The 19,312-nt window shown below is 32.1% G+C and overlaps 2 protein-coding genes across 7 annotated transcripts in view; both read right to left on the reverse strand.

Annotated features, from left to right (window-relative positions):
* The window catches only part of LOC117109879 (serine/threonine-protein kinase ATR-like), a 31,030-nt gene extending 28,988 nt beyond the window's left edge, over positions 1-2,042 (reverse strand). For both annotated transcript variants that reach the window (XM_033252341.1, XM_033252331.1), the window contains exons 1-3: positions 1,957-2,042; positions 1,334-1,529; positions 17-111 (exon numbers count right to left, since the gene is read on the reverse strand). In XM_033252341.1, coding sequence (XP_033108232.1) covers positions 17-111; positions 1,334-1,425 — 187 coding nt within the window. In that variant the 5' untranslated portion in view covers positions 1,426-1,529; positions 1,957-2,042. The remainder of the gene's footprint in view (positions 1-16; positions 112-1,333; positions 1,530-1,956) is intronic.
* A 2,630-nt stretch (positions 2,043-4,672) lies between these two features.
* The window catches only part of LOC117109915 (GRAM domain-containing protein 2A-like), a 90,835-nt gene continuing 76,195 nt past the window's right edge, over positions 4,673-19,312 (reverse strand). For all 5 annotated transcript variants that reach the window (XM_033252388.1, XM_033252398.1, XM_033252415.1 and 2 more), the window contains 11 exons: positions 16,815-16,875; positions 15,471-15,549; positions 14,025-14,128; positions 13,369-13,464; positions 12,820-12,906; positions 11,371-11,445; positions 11,084-11,240; positions 10,727-10,826; positions 10,097-10,204; positions 9,778-9,868; positions 4,673-9,261 (listed from right to left, as the gene is read on the reverse strand). In XM_033252388.1, the coding sequence (XP_033108279.1) occupies positions 9,163-9,261; positions 9,778-9,868; positions 10,097-10,204; positions 10,727-10,826; positions 11,084-11,240; positions 11,371-11,445; positions 12,820-12,906; positions 13,369-13,464; positions 14,025-14,128; positions 15,471-15,549; positions 16,815-16,875 (1,057 nt within the window). In that variant the 3' untranslated portion in view covers positions 4,673-9,162. The remainder of the gene's footprint in view (positions 9,262-9,777; positions 9,869-10,096; positions 10,205-10,726; positions 10,827-11,083; positions 11,241-11,370; positions 11,446-12,819; positions 12,907-13,368; positions 13,465-14,024; positions 14,129-15,470; positions 15,550-16,814; positions 16,876-19,312) is intronic.

Here is a 19,312-nt window from a genome sequence, read left to right on the forward strand (position 1 = left end):
TATTATTATTTCTCACCTTTGCTAATGTTAGTAAGATGGTCCTCAACGAGCTGACATAGTATTCTACGGACAGTTCGTAGCTTGGCCCTCTCTCTTGGTTGTGTGCACATCCTATGTTAATATACAAACAATGAATGATTAACTAGTAATTACTGTATATAAAAAATGATATATTAACAAAAATGATAATTATTATGTATTATTATCATTATTATTCAATTTGAAAATTATTTTTATTATTTATTATATAATCTATTACATTTCAATCATTGCAAAGTAACAGGATTTAAATGGTACCAAAATTGCATTTACTGTGTAAAATCGTTTGATTATTAGCCAATTTAAGGCCTACATAAAAAAAGTTTAAATACTATATTTTATTTATAAAATGCTTTAGCTCAACAGACAGTAAACATTTAAGATGAGCAATTCAATGATTTACTCTAAATAAAATTTTGAGGACTAGTTGGATTTTAGCATGAATGAACAGTATCTTTCAAGGCGTGACATTTTTTATACCTTTTGTTTCATGAACTTATTTATTTAAAGATCGTCAGAAGAATTTAGTAAATGGTTTTGCCAAAATAATTTTGACAGAGGAGAAAAATAAAAATAAAATGTTATTGGTGAATGTAAACACTGCAATGAAATGGTTAAATGCTTTAAATTTATATAATTAGGAACAAATATACACTTCTTCTTCTTCTTCTTCCAGATTAGTGCAAACTTCAGTTTTGAAGGCTATAGCACTTTGGTGGTAAGTGGTGGTGCGAGTGAGATTAATTTTTGCCAAGGGCCCCTTAAAAATGTCAATAGTTGGTGCTTTGGACAGTAGATTCTGCAATTATGTTCCATTCCCTAGATGTCCGAGGAAAGAATGACATCTTGTGATAGTCCCGACTTGAGTGAGGAGTACTATATGCCTGGCTGTTTTCTGTGCGAGATGGAGCTGTATAATTTTTTGAGATTAAGTATTTGCTCATATCAATTGCAACAAGATTATTGTGGATTTTATAGAACATTGCTAATCTTGCAAGTTGGCGCCTTTCAGCCAGAGTTTTCCATGATAGTTCGTGGATCATGGCATTCTTACTTGTGGAGATTTCAAGACAACGGTGGGCGTAATAAAAATAAGGAAATAATTTCCACTTTTTTTTTCTTGCAGCAGGTGCACTAATTGGCCTAAAATAAAATATTTTTTATTTGAAATCATCATTATTGGGCGGGTGGCGGGTTCGCTGAACAAGGTATAAAAAAGTGTTGCCTTAAAAAAAAATGATGGTGATTGAAAGGCAACATTTTGTTTTAAACCTCTGTAGTTTGTCATACTTACGTTTCTGTATGAAGCGCATTCAGGGAGGCTCTGAGGTCGGCCAAGGAGGCATGCACGCTGCTGCACCGGCCAGGACCCGGGCTTTCCGTCATGATGCTGAATGTGCAGAGTACCAATGAGATGTGTAGGTCTAGGTTCTCTCTAGGGGCTGTGCAACAACAATGTCTTTTTTTTTTTATCTTGCCTTAGCTTTCAGCTAACAAAAATAGAAAATATACATGCCACCAATCAAGACCAAAATGTTGTATTAGGGGCCTAGGCCTAGATGTCTAGCAGACATTAATGATTAGTCTAATCAATATTTAGGATATATCTAGCACATTTTGCCTCCTACGAGCTACCTTAAAGCCTTAGGCTAAGGCGTTAAATGCAAGGCAGTAGCAGTACTTCTAGGCCTAGCCTATGTTATAAGTAAAGAGATGCAGGACCTTCCTGGTCTTGGCTAAGTAAGTAAGGCCCTTCTCTCTCAGCTTGCTTCAATTCCATCTAGGCCTAGGCTAAGCAGGCCTTGATATTGCAGACAATACTTAGGGCCTAGCATATTTTTTTCTTTTGTTTTTTATTCAATCAAATTATTAATTATACAAGCCGGTTACGACAACATCAATTTTCACCAAAAATACCTGGTTTGATCAAATCAGACTAAGCCTAGGCCTAGCCTACACGCAAGCCTCGACACGACGATCACTTCGCGCGACATGGTTTGTTTTCGTTGAAGAAATGTCAAAGGTAAAATGGGCAAAACCATTTTCACACAGTTAAAAAGAGAGATAACTACAGTATATTTATAATATAATAATATTAATGTAGAATTTATATAACAGTGACGATTCCAAGTAATTATAAATAATATAAATAATAGTAGCAGTTACGGATGACTACATTTTTGATGATAAAAATGTACGATCAGAACCGCCCAGTTAGGCCAATTTGGTATGTTCCTATGCGTGTATTTATAAGTACTTTACCATTCATTGATCAGTTTGTGTTGTACTTTTCTCAAGAAACGATACTTTTAAAATCCCTATTATACGGTTCTTTTCTTGTTTTTCTAATCATTTGGCACTATCAAATCACTCTTCTATATCAAAACCGATTAAAGTCCCGTACTTGAAAGTTATGATAAAAATTATATCTCACTTCAAATTCATATACAGGATTTGAAAAAAAGTACAGTATGTGTTAATTAATTTATTTGAAGGGCCAAATCATTTTTAGAGTTGATCTCACAGGCCAAAAAGATAACCTCAGCTGAGTTGAAAGTAATCGTTATACATCTGGATGAAACTCTTTCCGCTAAGATAGGTTTATTTGAAAGTTTTTTTTTGTTTAAATTATAGGGGCCTACACAAGCGGTCACGGAAAATTTATGGCCTATACCATCTTGCTCATTTTGAAAACCACTCCGTGCACATTGCCCAGGGATTGCATTTTTGTTTTTACTTTATCAAAAGTGAGCTTTTATTATATTTTTAATATTTTTTTATTATTTCGTTTTTCTTCATAGACAAAATTTAATTGCTTGCAAGCCAAATTTGGCCCGGGGGCTACTTATTAAGAACTAGCGGTATATACAGTGCTTCCGTTTTTGTTGTCTAATATTTGTAAAGTTTGATACGCCTACAATTGTCAATACAGACATTTGTCCTAAAGTGTTTGTCAAAAATCTAAGGCCCCTAAACAATAATAGATAAAGTTTCTTAAATTTTTAATAAGGCATCCTCTTCCTACAATAAACCTTTTCTAAGCGCCTTGTATCCTTTGGCAAAAGGCGCTATATAAATTTCTATATTATTATTATTATTATTATCCTGACTCCACTAAAATCTGAAGCACGAATTTAATATCTTGAAGTTGAGTTAAAATGCATAGAAACTCATAAGTACACCCACCATATTTGCCTCATTGTCATAAGGGAAGACTATTTTTTATACAGTACCTTGTTTAGCAAACCCTCTGACTGCCAAAAATGTGATTTTTGTATTTTTTTAAATGTTATTTTTGGCCAGTTAGCGCACCCTCTGCCAAAACAAAAATTTCATAAGAAAATAAACTGTTGTATTTATTTCTATTACACATTCTGCTCCCCTAAAATCTCCAAATATAAGACAAATATATTTCTTCCTTAATTATATAGCACAACTACACTGTTTAATCCATTAATAACACATTATTATTTTTACATTTTTAAACCATTAATAAAATATTATTTCTATTTTCTCGTCTGCCTAGATGATTTTGGCAAAATCATTTTGCTGAGAAAACAAAATTTTTTCTCTGAAGACCTTTAAAAAAATAAGTTTGTGAAAAAAGTCTTGTCTAAACAGGTGGTAGCCAATTGATTTGTTATGCATCACGTGGTATCGATAAACTGGGACGGATGGTTCTATTTTTTCTTGGGTGTTCAATAACATGAAACAATGACAATTCACGAAATATACACAGCAAGAACAAAATCTAAAGAAGATTCTTGAATATATTTATTTTCGAATGAAAGAACTGAAAACACAATAGACTATAAAAATCTTTGGTGAGAAAAGGTGGAAACCCAGGGGAACAGTATCTCCCCTGAGATGAAAGGCACGGTTATATAGACATTGTTAACACTGAAGCCCTCGCGTATCACACAATTTAACAACCTTATTAACAAGCCGGGTTGAATAATGAATTTAGAAGGAATAAACTCTATGAACAAATAACAATATGAAATTCTAGGGATAAGAAATGGAAAGTAATTACTAGATACTGAAGTCGACTGTTTACATACATAAGCCTATGTGTGTACATATATATATAAAGTAACATCTAGATGTGTATAAGAGACAGCTTTTCTCAAGAAACGATACTTTTAAAATCCCTATTATACGGTTCTTTTCTTGTTTTTCTAATCATTTGGCACTATCAAATCAATCTTCTATATCAAAACATATATACCTTCAACAGTATGAATGTATAATTATCGAATTTAAGTTTCTCCAATCTAGCAATTAAGTCAAACGCTTACAGCAGGTGTGGAATTGAAAATAATTATAATTTGTACAAAACAGTAATACACAAGCCAGGTTGATTTAAAATTGCTCCCATAGACTATATGAATGAATTATTGGTATAATGATAAATTAAGTATTCAATATTGATGTTAACAGTTACTCAATTCGTATTCAATGTCATCAAATCAGAAACTCAAATTGCAAACATTTGCAAATTTATCTTCTCTCATCTTAACAGAATATACTGATAATGAAATCAATAACTTCTTCAATACAGCATACTATTTACCTAAATTAAATAAAATACATTATTGAGCGCCTAATAAGAATAAATAGCAATGCTACATAATGCAAATTATGCAATTTATTAATGTATAAATATAAATAAACAAGGCCTTTTGATACACACACCCTATGTTGTATATTATAATATATCAGATAATATGTTTCACATAAGTAGTAGCAAAGCCAACTGCATATATTATATGGATATGCATAATAAATTAGCCTTAATTAATATATAATCTCTTGCGACCATTTTCATAATTAGCCTTAATTATTATATTATAATCTTTTGCCACCATTTTCATAATTAGCCTTAATTATTATATTATAATCTTTTGCCACCATTTTCATTTATTTCTCAAAAAGCACATTTTTTGTGGTGCCAGCACAGGGTCTAGGGGCCATAAGACACTGATCTGCGAAGTCTACACACCCCCACCCCACCTCCTACGACTCCACCATCTAAAAAGCCAATAATTTTTTGTTGGGAAACCCTGCACTATAAAAGCATTCTTACAGTGTATGAGTGTCATTTCCTGGCATTAACGGTGCTTATCCTAACAATTTGCTCCAAACAGGGTAGGGTTAAGGTGAATCTTGCACCCCTTGTCAGAATTTTTACGAATAAAACCCTCATTTCATGTAGCTTCAATTATATTGAAGGTTCTATTACTTAACTTTGGTCAAGTATTGAATATCAAATATCTTAAAGACATAATTATCATTAATGAAATTAGATGATATAGAGCCTCCATGGTGAATTTTTTGAATAATATATAGTTATAATATCATTGGCACATATATAATAGTGTCTTTCATTAAAGTTCCAATCACTATAAACTATTTTATGCGCACACTTCTCTGTTTTCTGGAGAGTTATGCAGCAAATTTAACACCAGAGAAATTTCATTTCAATTCTAAGAACTTCCTACAATTACCATATATAAATTTACACACCTGGACACAAGCAATGTAACAGGCATATAGTCCTGAATTCAACCATGTGGTGGAAGGCACCAAGCCTTACCCCTGTACTGTACGCTTCAAAAATATATATAAATACATTATTTTATATATATATACACAATATTAACGACATAAAAATATGCTGTAAATATACACAATTTTAAAACTGTTCGAGGTGAATATGATAAAAATTTACATAGAATTTACTTAGCTTATTAGCAAGTGTCAAAAGCTCTTGATTTTAAATTAAATATTAATCAAAGATGAAAGGGACATTACTGTCACTTGGATTCACCAACACCTTCATGGTAAAATTGTCAGGATGTTCGCTACTGGTATGTATGCGAAAGGTTCCCCTATAGAGTTCCGGCGGAGGTTGAATTTTTTTTCTTTCTTTCTCAGATTAATCTTCTGTTATGTTCAAATTAATATATATTCATTGCATTATTCTTCTTGCTGTTTCCAAGTTCTTCCTGCATTCCTGATATCTATATTTGTTACTTTATATTCATTAAAATCTCAACATGTTGACTAAAGTAACATGATACTAATGACAATTGTTACTGTAGATAACTGATGTGGTTTTAGAAACATTTTGTGAATAAATCAGAAAATATCTTTTTTAACAGTATAATTTCCTTACTGAAAATCAAGCAAAATACAGGCTCAGTAGTATAATTAACATTTTTTCATTAATTTAACAACCATTAATTTGAATAGATTCACGATATCTTTAATTGCACTTACACTAAACCAACAAAACATGAAGTTATCAAATCATTATAAGTAAAGAATGTATAAAAATAAAAGAAAGTAAAAGACCATTTAGTCATAAAATATGAAACAATCAAATCAATACAAAGAGTATACAATGAAATTGTTAGATTTTATCATAATCGACAAAATTATACACAAAATGTGGAATGCATTATTAGTCTTAAAGACTTGTCTTTTGATTTATCCAAAACATACATCACACAAAAAAATCACACAGCAAAATTTAATATTCATATTTTTAAGTATCTAATCTATAAATTTTTGAAAGAATATTTGCAATAATTCAATAAGATATATATCATATTTAAAGAAAAACTATCAATTATATACACATAATTGATAAAATAATTCACAAATAAAAATTACTTTATATGAATATACACTCTCAAATCAAATTTTATGTTTTAAACTTATGTATTAATATTTCATCCAAAAAATATAAACTATACTTATCAACAAAATAGGATAAGAAAAAAAAAATCAGGGTGTCATTTTTAATTCACCCGAAGCCAGATTTACAGACAATAGACCAGAATGAAAATGCAAAATTCATTAATTCCAAAATAGAGACCTGGAAACTGATTAAATATGCCCCACTAACAGCAGTGACAATAATTGCCAGAGCTTGATGGAAAGAGAACCCCCTCCTTAACACCTCCCCTCCGGTGTTACCCATCTTGATTGGTGCTAGTAAAATAATATTTTTATTGGCAGAACATTTATTGATGACTCCTTAGACAAAAATGATTAAAGATAGCTTAAATTACAAAACATTTTATGTTTTTAAATAGCATCAAATGAATTCTGTGGGAGTACTATATCTAGGCTTCCAAAAGAATAGCAAGGAATGCCAAAGAAGGAAGAACTTTACTGGGATTAAACTTAAAACAAAAAAGCATTAAACATTAATGCATATGATATACATATATTACTGTTAATAATATATATAATTTAATACATGTTTAAGGTGATAAGTATGAAAGACACTTATAAAAAGAATATATCAGAATTACAGTTTAGAAGCAACAATGTATTCTTACAAATATATGGAGAAATTCATTAATAGGTAGTCTAGCAATGATTTCATTTTATATACACATTTATATATTATTATATTGATATAATTTATAAAATACTTACTCTAGTGCTCTGTATATGCTCAAATTTCATTTGAGTGAAAATCACTTTAAATTGTCTGATTTATGGAATAATAAAGGCACCATTTCATTAATATTTGGAGTACAGGATCACTCCTAATTTTGTTGATACTACCAGGGTTGTTCCCTGATACTACTCTGGTTATTTGCTCAGGCTATTCTCTTTATTACATCACTGAACCTACAGCAGATTTATTGTACATCAGCCATCATTATCAGCTCATCATGCTGAATCACTATACAGATAGCAACTCGATCACGATCAAAAGACTATCTCATATAGACAACATAAAAAAACATTATATTCTTTGAGTCTCCTTTCATTGGTTAATGTAAACTACTGGAGGGGCAGCAACAGTTAACAGAACAGCCGTCATGTATTTCATGGGTCATTGCTTTCAGACAGTAACAGGGTGTACCTTCAATCAGACTATGCCTGGTAGATACAGTACTATGAATGTATGATAGAATCCTACACTGTATGGGTGTAGAGTATTGATGTACAACAAGGGTTCGAATTTCCCAGAGCACCGACAGCAAATGGCCTTCCACTGTTGTTGTTAGTCCCAGGCTCAACAGCAAGCTTTTTGCTGTTGAGTCACCAGGCCTAGCAATGGATTACACAATTTCATTTATAGAATAGGCCTATTCTTAACAAATTTACGAAGCTTGTTGCTGTAAAAGAAGAATAAATTGCTCTAGTAAAGCCATAGCCTACAGCAACTATTTGCTGATGGAGCATTTTGAGAAAATTCGGACCCTGACAACATACTATAAATGCATAGTATGGATGCCTTATATGCAGCATTTATGTACTCTTGTATATGTGCATGTAATACAGGTCTCCCTCTAATGAAAGACCCTCCAATTAAAGACCACCTCTAAAGAAAGACCACTTTTTTGTGGTCCCAAATCAAGAAATATCTTTTGTTTTTATTATTCTAATTTAAGACCGAAGCTGCTCAAGACAATGAAAACCCCGTCACAAAAGTGGTCTTTAATTGGAGGGAGACCTGTATATGAATGCAATGTACAGAAGTATGCATTTTGTGTATAAATGCATGTATTATATGCATGCATCTAATCTATTGTATTCATTTTTGCACAGTATACTGTATTGAAAGCCCAATTACTACTTTTCACAATAAATAAAAAAACAATCTTATTACAAGGTGGGTCTTAAGTACAAACCATGACATGCATGTCATCGAACAAGTTTCAAGTTCCTTAAAAATTAATCTTAAGTTGAAAGCACTTTGAAAAATAATTCAAAATATAGTGGTCCACACTTGAGGTATCAAATGGTATACTGGCTTAAAAAAAAGTCCATGTTTAGCGATAAAACATTCCTGGATACATCACTACGCTAATAAACGCCAACCTGCGAGTGTTGTGGTAACTACAGCTATAGTTTCATGCAAGCGACAATACTGATGTAGAATTGTCAGACTAATCGTTCTTTGAATCAAAAGACAAGATCAATTGGAAATGTTTCTTGTAATTGAGAAATAACAAAAATCGACGATCACATAAAATCTACTGGGTAACCAACATCTACCCTGGTACTGGTAGAGCTTGTCTTGACTGAAGAGACATGGAAGCGTTTTTATTAAATCAAGGTGTTTAAATGGATGATAGGCAGGGAAGAAAACTGTCATAGCTCATCTGACTCAGGTTTTACTTTGGCTTCAGCAGTTTCTGTCTCTGATTGTGAGGTTGCAGTTTTGTGGAGGTATTGCAATGAGTCTTGTATCTAGATCAATAATATCGAAGACAAAAATTAATATACAGTAGTGTAAAAAATAATCTTCATCTTCATCAACATCATCATCATCATCATCATCATCATCATCATCATCATCATCATCATCATCATCATCATCATCATCATCATCAACATCATCCTCATAATCACCATCATCACCACCACCATCATCATCATCATCATCATCTTCAAATAATAATGAACAGTATCATCTTCATAATGATTTTCATCAACATCTTCATCATCATCATCATCAACATCTCATCAACAACATCTCATCAACATCATGTTCATCATCGTCATCATTAACACCATCACTGATCATCACCAACCCCACCATTATCTTCCCCATCGTTATCCACATCATCAATATAGTGTCATAATGAACAGTATCAACTTCATCATCATCTTTATCACCATCGACAGCTTCATCATCATCACCATCACCATCATCATCTTTTTGTCACGTTCTTAAAACATTTTAAATGATAACAACAAGCTTACCTTTGCTAACGACTTTAGGTGTTCTTCCAACAAAAGTCGTATTGACTGAATAGTTTTTGAGTGTTTTTCATGATTCCTCAGAAAACCATGGCTGTCAGAAAAAAAAACACACAAATAAACACTTAGTTGAATACATCATGAATACATCACTTCAAATTTTCTATTAAAGATATAGAGTCATTAGCCTAAGTTGAACTAATATTAAACATAAATAATAAACAGACAAAACAATAAAATTCATTATTTGACTAAGTTTTTAAATAAGTTATTGGCTATTAAATGCCAATCCTTTACTTAAAAATAACAATCATATACTTACAGATTTTGGTCATTGACATTTAGTGTAGGGTTGTTTTGGTCAGATGGTGGATTTAGCCTCCAAACTTTAAAACTAAGCAGCAATCCTGATATAAACAGGAGCACAATTCTGAGAATTGAGAAATGAGAAATGAAAGTCAAACAGTTAAATTGCTTTGATTTACTATTCCTTTCATCATCATAAGCATCAAGATCATGATCATCATGATTATCAAAATCATCATCACCATCAACATCATCCATCTGCTTCTTCTTCCAATTTAGGACTAACTTCAATGTTGAAAGGCTCCATATAAATTTGCATGTACTCTTGGGAAAGTTGTGGATTGGTTCAAATAATAACAACAAAAATCAGCACCATCGCAATTATCATTTTAATCATCATTTCAATACTTTCATTATCATAATCATTATTCAATTATGGGAGGAGTTTAGCTAAGTTGGCTAAATTGGCTATGGAGATAGCAACTTCGCCTATGTTGAACCATGGAGATTCTTTTTGGCCTTCGACTCCTGGTTCAGACCTCCTTGTGTTGCAGCTGGAGGGTTGAAATACAAATCAAAATATTGTAAAAATAAATAAATCAATAAATTATTTAGAAATTACAACTGAAGGATGTGGCCAACTTACAAGAGATAAGTGACAACAAGGAACAACTGTGAGTGGGGTACATTCCGGAGGGAGCTGCCAGTCCGCAAAATTGACTTAAAAACACTAATTGCACAAATCACTGTAAATAATCACAAGAATTAATCTAACAACCATATAAAAAAAATGACTGCCTGTTTTATGGATAAATGAATATAATACTGTTGCAAGTATTTTACCTTCTATACAAAAGCAATGATTTACTTTTTCCTTTGCTTGCCATACATGTTTTTGATTTTAAGTGGAAAAAAGACTTTTATTATAAGTCAAAGTATTAAAAGTTGAATTCTCAGAGTTGATGTGTTTATTTTAAATTGTAATAACTGCCTGGCTACTTACTTTCTTTCATTCGATGTCCAAAGGAAGATTTTGAGGGTACACCAATAGCTGGGTTTCTTTGGCTTTCGTTGGTAGTATTGATAGCATTGGAATTTGATTCTACAGTAAATGACGTCTCTTCCTCTTCTTTTGGATAACATCCATCCTTCCCTTCAAACTGAAAAGGTTACAATAAAAAGTATATATATATATATATATATACCTGATGAAACCTATGCATTTATCTCACTGAGGGCACAGACTCTAACACCTTTATATGCGGTGGATATTGAAAGTAATGCACTTACATTGGTTTCACTATCGGGAGTATCAAGTTCACTATCAATTACACTGGATTCTCTACTGGCTGAGGGTACTCCTTCCTAAATGTTAGAAGAAATACAGTATGTTTATCAAGTAAAACAAAAACACAGTAAATTCAACGTTTCAATCTATTTTGTCAAAGAACTGTGATAAGAAAACTCTATCCATATATATGGTATAAATTAAAAGCAGACCATTCATGTAAAAGTAAAATTAAAAATGTACAATTACAATGAGGAAATTAAGAAAGAGATGTTGATCAAAATCATAAAAAAAAAAAATCATCTTTCTTATCGCTTGTACTTCATCATTACCATTCTGATGAATATCAGTAACCCATTCCCAAACTGTTTCTCACTATTGCCACCCCTCCTTATCACCCCTTTATAACATTACCACCCCTCCAAAGCCTCTTCTTACGACCATCCCAGGCTATGAAAGTAACACATTATGAAAGAATCTCTAGGAATTGCTGTGTGGTTGAGTTGAATAAATCGTTATAATTACCAAAAAATTATTGTAATAATTATTAACAATCATCAAAATAATTGTTAAAATAAAACTCAAAAGTAGTGGATATAATTAATAGTGCATTTGTAAATTTGTTTACGGCTTATTTTTTTCTCTATTTAAGCCCCTCGAGGTTGTGACAACGTGAGGTGCTATATAAATCCAGAATTATTATTATTATTATTATTATAATAAAAGCCTCTACTCACATATTCTAAAATAATACCACACCTCAACAACATTCAGTACACCATTCCTTCTCATCATACCACTGCTCCTCATCACCTCTCAGATAAACCCCTCACCATCCATATTTAAGCCACTTCTGACAACTCCTACAACTCCTCATTACCACTTATTATCCTGTCTCAAGTCTCATGATCGTTCCTTCTCAACACTTCTACCGCTGCTACACCACCGTACAACAAATTTTCTGTCCTTAGCACCAACCCAACAAACACAAAATATTCTTACAACATTCGCTAACATTGTGGTTAGGTATGTCACAAAATAACATTCACACAATGTTGTAAGAACGTTCAAACGGTGAGAGGTTGTGAAATTAGGTTATAAGTACGTACATACAGTATGGTTCTTCAAAATAAAGTTTTATCACCAAACTGTAACGTTATTATAAGGTTCTTAAATCATAATATTGTTAGATGGGAATAGTCTCTCACCATCCTAAAAAAAAATAGTCTACCTTACTCCTACTTCTCAAACCACCATCATCATTAACACCATTTCACCATCAGTGTCATTGACATTTTTTTTCACTGAGAGCGATCAACAGCTTTTTCACATATTTAGCTGACAATGCGACTTCATGGGCAAATTGTGATTGATGGATGACCTTAGGGGCCCCTAAAGTAGACATCATCATCAAATGAGTTCTATAAATTTGTGCGAGCAAAATTACTTACCAAACCTTCTCCTTCCCTGTATTCCTGTAAGATTCGTGTAATCAATTTATATGTGGCTGCTCTCGACAAAAGGGAGCCAAAAACAAACTATAAATTAAAAAAAAAACAAAGAATAAAAAGTTCTAATATATTTATATTTATAATTAATTAAAATAATAATTAAATATTAGATATGATTGAACAATAATAGCTTTAAGAAATTACATTTTGTATGAAGAAAAAACAAAAAAAGAATAAGTGCTAATACATTTATATATATAATCAATCAAAATAATAATTAAATATTATATATAATAATTCAAAAATAAAAGCTGAAAGAAATTATATTTTGTATGAAGGAACTACCGTTAAAAAATATTACCTAGCCTATATATTATAACTTTAAATAGTAAAATAATGAATTATACTATTTAAATTAAATTATTATCGATGTAAGAACTTTAACCTAAAGCTGTGGTTAATCACAAAAAAAATGATAATGTAATAAGTATTTTAGTTTGTTTAGCTGCTAAATCCCATGTATTGTATGGGTAGATTTTGACCAATTACCTTTTCATTTTCTGTTTGAATTCCAATAGCATTTGGCACGATCAATGCAGTTCGCTCTCGTGTCAAGTCTTTGACTTCACCAATGGTGACTGAAACCTACCAATCAAAATTCATTACTTATATAAATTTTGCGTCAATTTTGCAGTCTATTCCAAATCTCACCACCGCTACCCACTGGTTAATCAATAAAACTCCTCATGAATAAATTAAACTGGCTTAAAGGTGTTATGACAACGATGAGAACATTTATTTCTGGAAAGAATCCTTTAACAATCATTCTAAGTCTTACAAGGTATACAGTAAAATAATTTATGACCATTTTTTACATCAATGCAATATAAAAGTGCTATTACATAAAAATTACCACTGTCTGATTATGAAAAAATGTTCAATTAGCTCACAAATAAAAATTAATTGTCTGAATTGCAAGCTATCAGCAATTGAAATTTTCTTATAATCTGATTCACATCCAAAGGTAATTCGGTTTGCTCATTACAGAATGGAAATGAACTATTAATGTAGAAATCAATGTTGTATATATTACGTTATTTAACGAGGTTTTGGGTGGAAAGGTGATTTTTATTTGACAATAATCCTTGCAACCAAGGACATTGCTGTCACGTATACATATGTGTATCAAGTCGATCGTTACTTACGTGAGTTTCAAATCCGAATATATTTGAATGAAAGCATAACCAGTTCTTGGAGACATACAGTCGACCTTGAAGTAATATGTCTTTGACGTAGGCACAAGAATATGCTGAAAATACAAACAAACTTGTTAGAGGCAGTGTTTCTGTTTTCATGTGAATAATTATTCCATTTGTTCTAAAGAACATTTTCAGAATGTACCTGTTTCAAGACACTGATCAGCTCTCACTTGATAGTCTGATTGCCTAGCAACATAATTATGCTCATGAATATTCAATAAATGTATCAAATTGTACTAAAAAATATTAGTTTCAAAAATGTTTCTATACAATGTGTTACATACAATATACTTTGTTAAAATCTCTCATTACTCACTCTAATGTTATAAACTGATTGCATTGCCTAGCAACAAATTAATATGCTCATAAATATTCAAAATAATTTATAGAATCTCATTTTTAAAAAGGTTGTTCTTGCTATCACTGACAGCGGTGCTGAGTCAATTATCCAATGGATGAATTCATGCAATTTTCATATCAAATAACAAGCATTCATCTAAAACCCACCAAGCATGTGAAATGAAAATGTGTATATATGGCATTCATCCGGAATAATAACATTTGACGTCCATTTTACCACATCATCATATGAGCTTGAAATGATCAAAGTCCTTCGATCGGATGTGTTGTGTCATGGTATTTTGTCAATAAGTGGATTAAATATATATCTGAGGTTATGTTATATTCTGAGTTCATGGAAGAGTGAATATAGGTTTATTTTCCTGTCATATTTCATTATTGCTTCCAGGCAAGCTAAAATACATATCATGATATAATCAGGCCCGCCAAGAACAGCCCTGGGACAGTGTAGCTAAGGGGTCTGTTGGCTGCCTAGTTGGATCAGCAGGATTGAGGAACAGAACACAGGTGTCTGTCTACAGATTAATTCCATAGAAATAAAATATGGTCCTTTAGGTATTTAGATATCAATTTTAAGTTATTATACAGTGGTAGACACTCAAAATGAATGAATTTTTTCCATATATATTATTACCTATTTTCCCCAACCTAGTGGCACAGCTCCCTATGAAGCATTTTACATATTCGAAAATCTGTGTCTTATTAGCCATTCCTGAATTATTTCTTCAAACACAAGATGCTTTGAAATCCCCATTAAACAATGCAAAATATTTCAAACAAGTCCTCTGCATGGATCGTGGTTCCTATGATTGTTTTATTTATACAAACTTTTCCATTTTAAATTCTGCACAACCAAAATTTTATATTTTACTCAGAGCATCTACGGAAACCATTAGCTCTAATGCAAAATCCCCTGTATTGATGTTTAATTATCAGGAGCATCGCTACAATAATCACCGTAGCTCTTTTCAAACATGCAATCGTATACCTGTTACGAGATTACTTGAGGTAATAAAACAAACTGATACTTACAATTAATAACAATCTCATCAGCAGGAATGTTTGGGAAGTGTTTGTGAAACTGTTTATTTCTCGCTTCTTGGCCCATTTCCTATAAATGATTGTAAACAATTTCGCTTTTGACAAAAGTATTTCTTATTGAAGTATTTTTTTTTCTTTATTTAATTTATTGCAACTTACAAACAGATAAAAAAAGGAAGCAAAAGGACAGGTTCCACAGACTCAAGGTCCAAACAAAGAGAAAACGCCCAAGACATAAAACATCAAGACATCAGAAATACATAAAAAAAACCATCATATATAAATACAATATTACTTTTTTTTGGAATAAAATAGACAAATTTGGAAAGGAGACATAAAAAAAACCCAAAAAAGAGCTGCAAAACCAAAAAAACAGGCCACAGTCAAGGGTATCACAGTGCACTACCAGCAAACACCAGAAAAATTTTCGATTGTTTTTACTTTTATGTTTTTAGTGTTTATATCATATTATATTATTTTGTTATTATCCTATTTATTTCAATTTATCGTATTTGCTTTTCTGATTTTGGCCAGTGGCCCCTGCTGCACCAGTCGCGACTCGAACTTTGTGGATGCAACATAACATCTGCTGGTGTAATGCCAACTCCATCAAGCCACATACTAACACGTTCAAACAGTGCGTAAAAACTGCCAAACGATATCGAGCTACGACCGGTGCAACAGTTATTACAAACAGGCTAATTCAATTCAATGAAGTTTATGACTTTGCAGAGTGAATATGGGGTAACAAACATTATTGCAAGTCTTTAACTTTCATTTTGAAATAAAAAAAATATTTAAAACCTTGGATTAACTGAAAAATTACAATAAGAACTACAGTACTCTGATGATGGTGACAATATGTATCAGGGCCAAAATACAGAACCTCCCATTACTGAATGAAGACAGTGTGAACACTGCAAGATAGCAATGTAGCTTACACACTATCACTCAGTGAAACTGATGATGATGTTGATGAAGATGATGATGATGATGATGATGATAATGACAACAATGACTGTAGTGAAGTAGAGATATAACCAGCATCATTGAATAAATATATATGATAGAATGATTATCACTAGAAAGCATTGTAATTCAACTAACATCATTAAATGAAGATGAAAATGATGTCGATGACAACACTAATTGTGTTATGAAGATAAAATGATGGATATAAGGAGGATGAGGATGGAGGAGAATCATGAAGAGGATCATGAGGAATGTGAAGATAATGACAAGGATGATGATTATTTAATGTCATACAAAAATGTTCATTAATTTGACAAAGGTGATAAGATGATTACAACAAAAAATATTAAATAATCAACGCACCTCAATCTTTGCAAAAGCCTCGGTGAAGACTTCAGAAACAGAATTACTGAACGATTTTGATCTGAAAAGAAATTAAATTAAGGTAAAGAAAAATATTCACATGATGAAAAGCAGAATGAAAAAAAAAAGCCTTTGATCTGAAACAAAATGTAGTAATGAAATAATAACTAATCTATAAATAATATGGTGAGAGTAAATAAAGCAAACCATCGACAACAAATCGCGTTGGTTTGTGTCGTATGACACTTTCTGAGTTGGCTTTAATCCGATTTTTAAACTTGCGAGTTAAAAAAAAAATATGCTGATCATTCCTGGCTGGCCATTTTTAGATACCCCAACTTGCATTTTGTTGATGGGCTGGTTCGTTCCAGTCGAGGTGCATGCATTTCATGCATCTGTGAACAACTGGCCTACTGGAATGGCCTGCATGTTGCTCAGTTTTGCATATATATAAAATGCTACTATAGTGTTTGCATGCATTAGTTTTTAATACATCTCAAGCTCAAGTAGTTACCATGGTTATGTTACTATGAGGATGTACAGCAAAGCAAAACAAATCATGTGACATTTTCTATTGACTATGTTACAGTACAGAAACTTAATATCAATAATAATTAATGTAGATTTAAATAACATGTACCACATAAATATCAATATACTGTAGCAGACAAAGTAGCTTTGAAAATTGAAACAGAAATAATAAACAGATGATGTTGATAGGTAATGAAGGGAAATAGAAGGGCTGCTGTGTTTAGGGGATGCTTAATAAAAAAAATGTACCCACAATTCCCATCTTTCATAAGGCTGAATAGCAAATGAGATGAGCTTGATTAAAAAAAAAATAAATAAATAAATAAAATGGCATATAATTTTGAAATGGTAAGGTTTATCGACTCTTCTAAAATACCATCTTCAGAAAAACAAACCTAGGGAATGCTCTTTGAAAATAAAGACGGTACCAACAGGAAATGGGTAATAGGTAATCATCTTCATTACCATTACCCCATACTATAATTGCATAAGTATTCCAATTTCCAGAAAGTTTTAAACTAGAAATCTTTTTTATTACACTACAAACCATGAAGATAACACAATTTAACAAGAATTATTCATTGCTTTTTGAATGCACAGACTAGCATTAATATGATAATGTTTTTATTAGTATGTCCTTGTGGTAATGGAATAATTTCATTGTGGTAATCAAAGCCTTAGCTAAATTTTAATCACTCATAAAATTTCCAACTACAGTGAAGTACTTAATCCATGTTTGCTTCATAAACAATGCTGGGTTAATTTACGCGAGTTGTAGTAATTAGAATTCTAATAACAAGACCCAGATAAAAAATTAGTGATATTTAAAGTCGCAAAGAGGTTTATAGATAAATATATGGAATTGATATAGTTGAAAATATACTAATTTACTAATGGAGGTTCCCCTGTTAACCACACTATTCATTTAACAACAGATTTTGTACATAGGTTATACATACTGTAGCTATATAATGGTTATTGCCTTCAGTAATATGAACATCATTAGAAGATTTCTGATAGCTCTTTAAGTTTTTGCCTCATTAATATATTTTTCAGGCATATCAATGTAAATATAAGGACACTACTATAAATACAATAGTATAAATAATATCTGCATTTGACATTTTTAGTTTCTATGTTGAGTTAAAATGTCCATGTTGATCAAAGCAGTGTGTACACTCTAATGTTTCCCAGTGTACTGTCCATTCATTCCTGGCGTAATACTATATGTAGGCCTACAGCAGTTTCCACTGTACCCCAGTTCAGATGTTTTGGTTACTCAAATATGATCCATCAGTTGTGTAATGAAGGGGGCCAGTGTGGCTCTTGGCCAGTTCTCCTTCTGGCCTAAGCTGTGGGCCACGAAGGCTCCTGCTAGTGTATAGGCCCCTGGTAGTGTATAGGCCCTGTCTGCTTAAAAATATTCTGACAGAATTTTACAAAATCTTCTCCTTATTGGTCCCCGCTTGGCCGATTTGGGACTGTGTTTGAAAGAGGACCTGTGGTCCAGCTAGCAAAAAGTGTCAATTTTCCCAGGGCACCTAGAAGTCTAGGACCCCGGTTTAATAACCCAATAAATACTCTGGTACTATACTACTTAGATGGACTGCTGTGGATAGCAAATTAGAGACTGCTGTGGATAGCAAATTAGAGTGTTGAGTTGCTGTATGTCATGATACAAATTCTGGTTCTGACAAGCATGAACCCAGAACCCTACAACCACTAGGCAAGCACCTTCTTTCATAACCACCAAGCTACAACTCTACATACTCAAGATAACAAATAATTAACAAACACCTACCCTGAATTAAAACAACATAATATAACATATATCATAAATATGCTTCTTCATTGTCAAACGTTAATATAGTTTTATCTACTACTGTACGCTCACATGTCCATGGTGTCATTGGACAGACCAGGATGTTACAACAAAAACACCTTGAAAAAGAATTAACCAGTAAATT

This window comes from Anneissia japonica, unplaced genomic scaffold (genome assembly GCF_011630105.1).
Source record: "Anneissia japonica isolate Jap-2015-1 unplaced genomic scaffold, ASM1163010v1 scaffold1511_len2985839_cov193, whole genome shotgun sequence".
Classification (NCBI taxonomy): Eukaryota; Metazoa; Echinodermata; class Crinoidea; order Comatulida; family Comatulidae; genus Anneissia; species Anneissia japonica.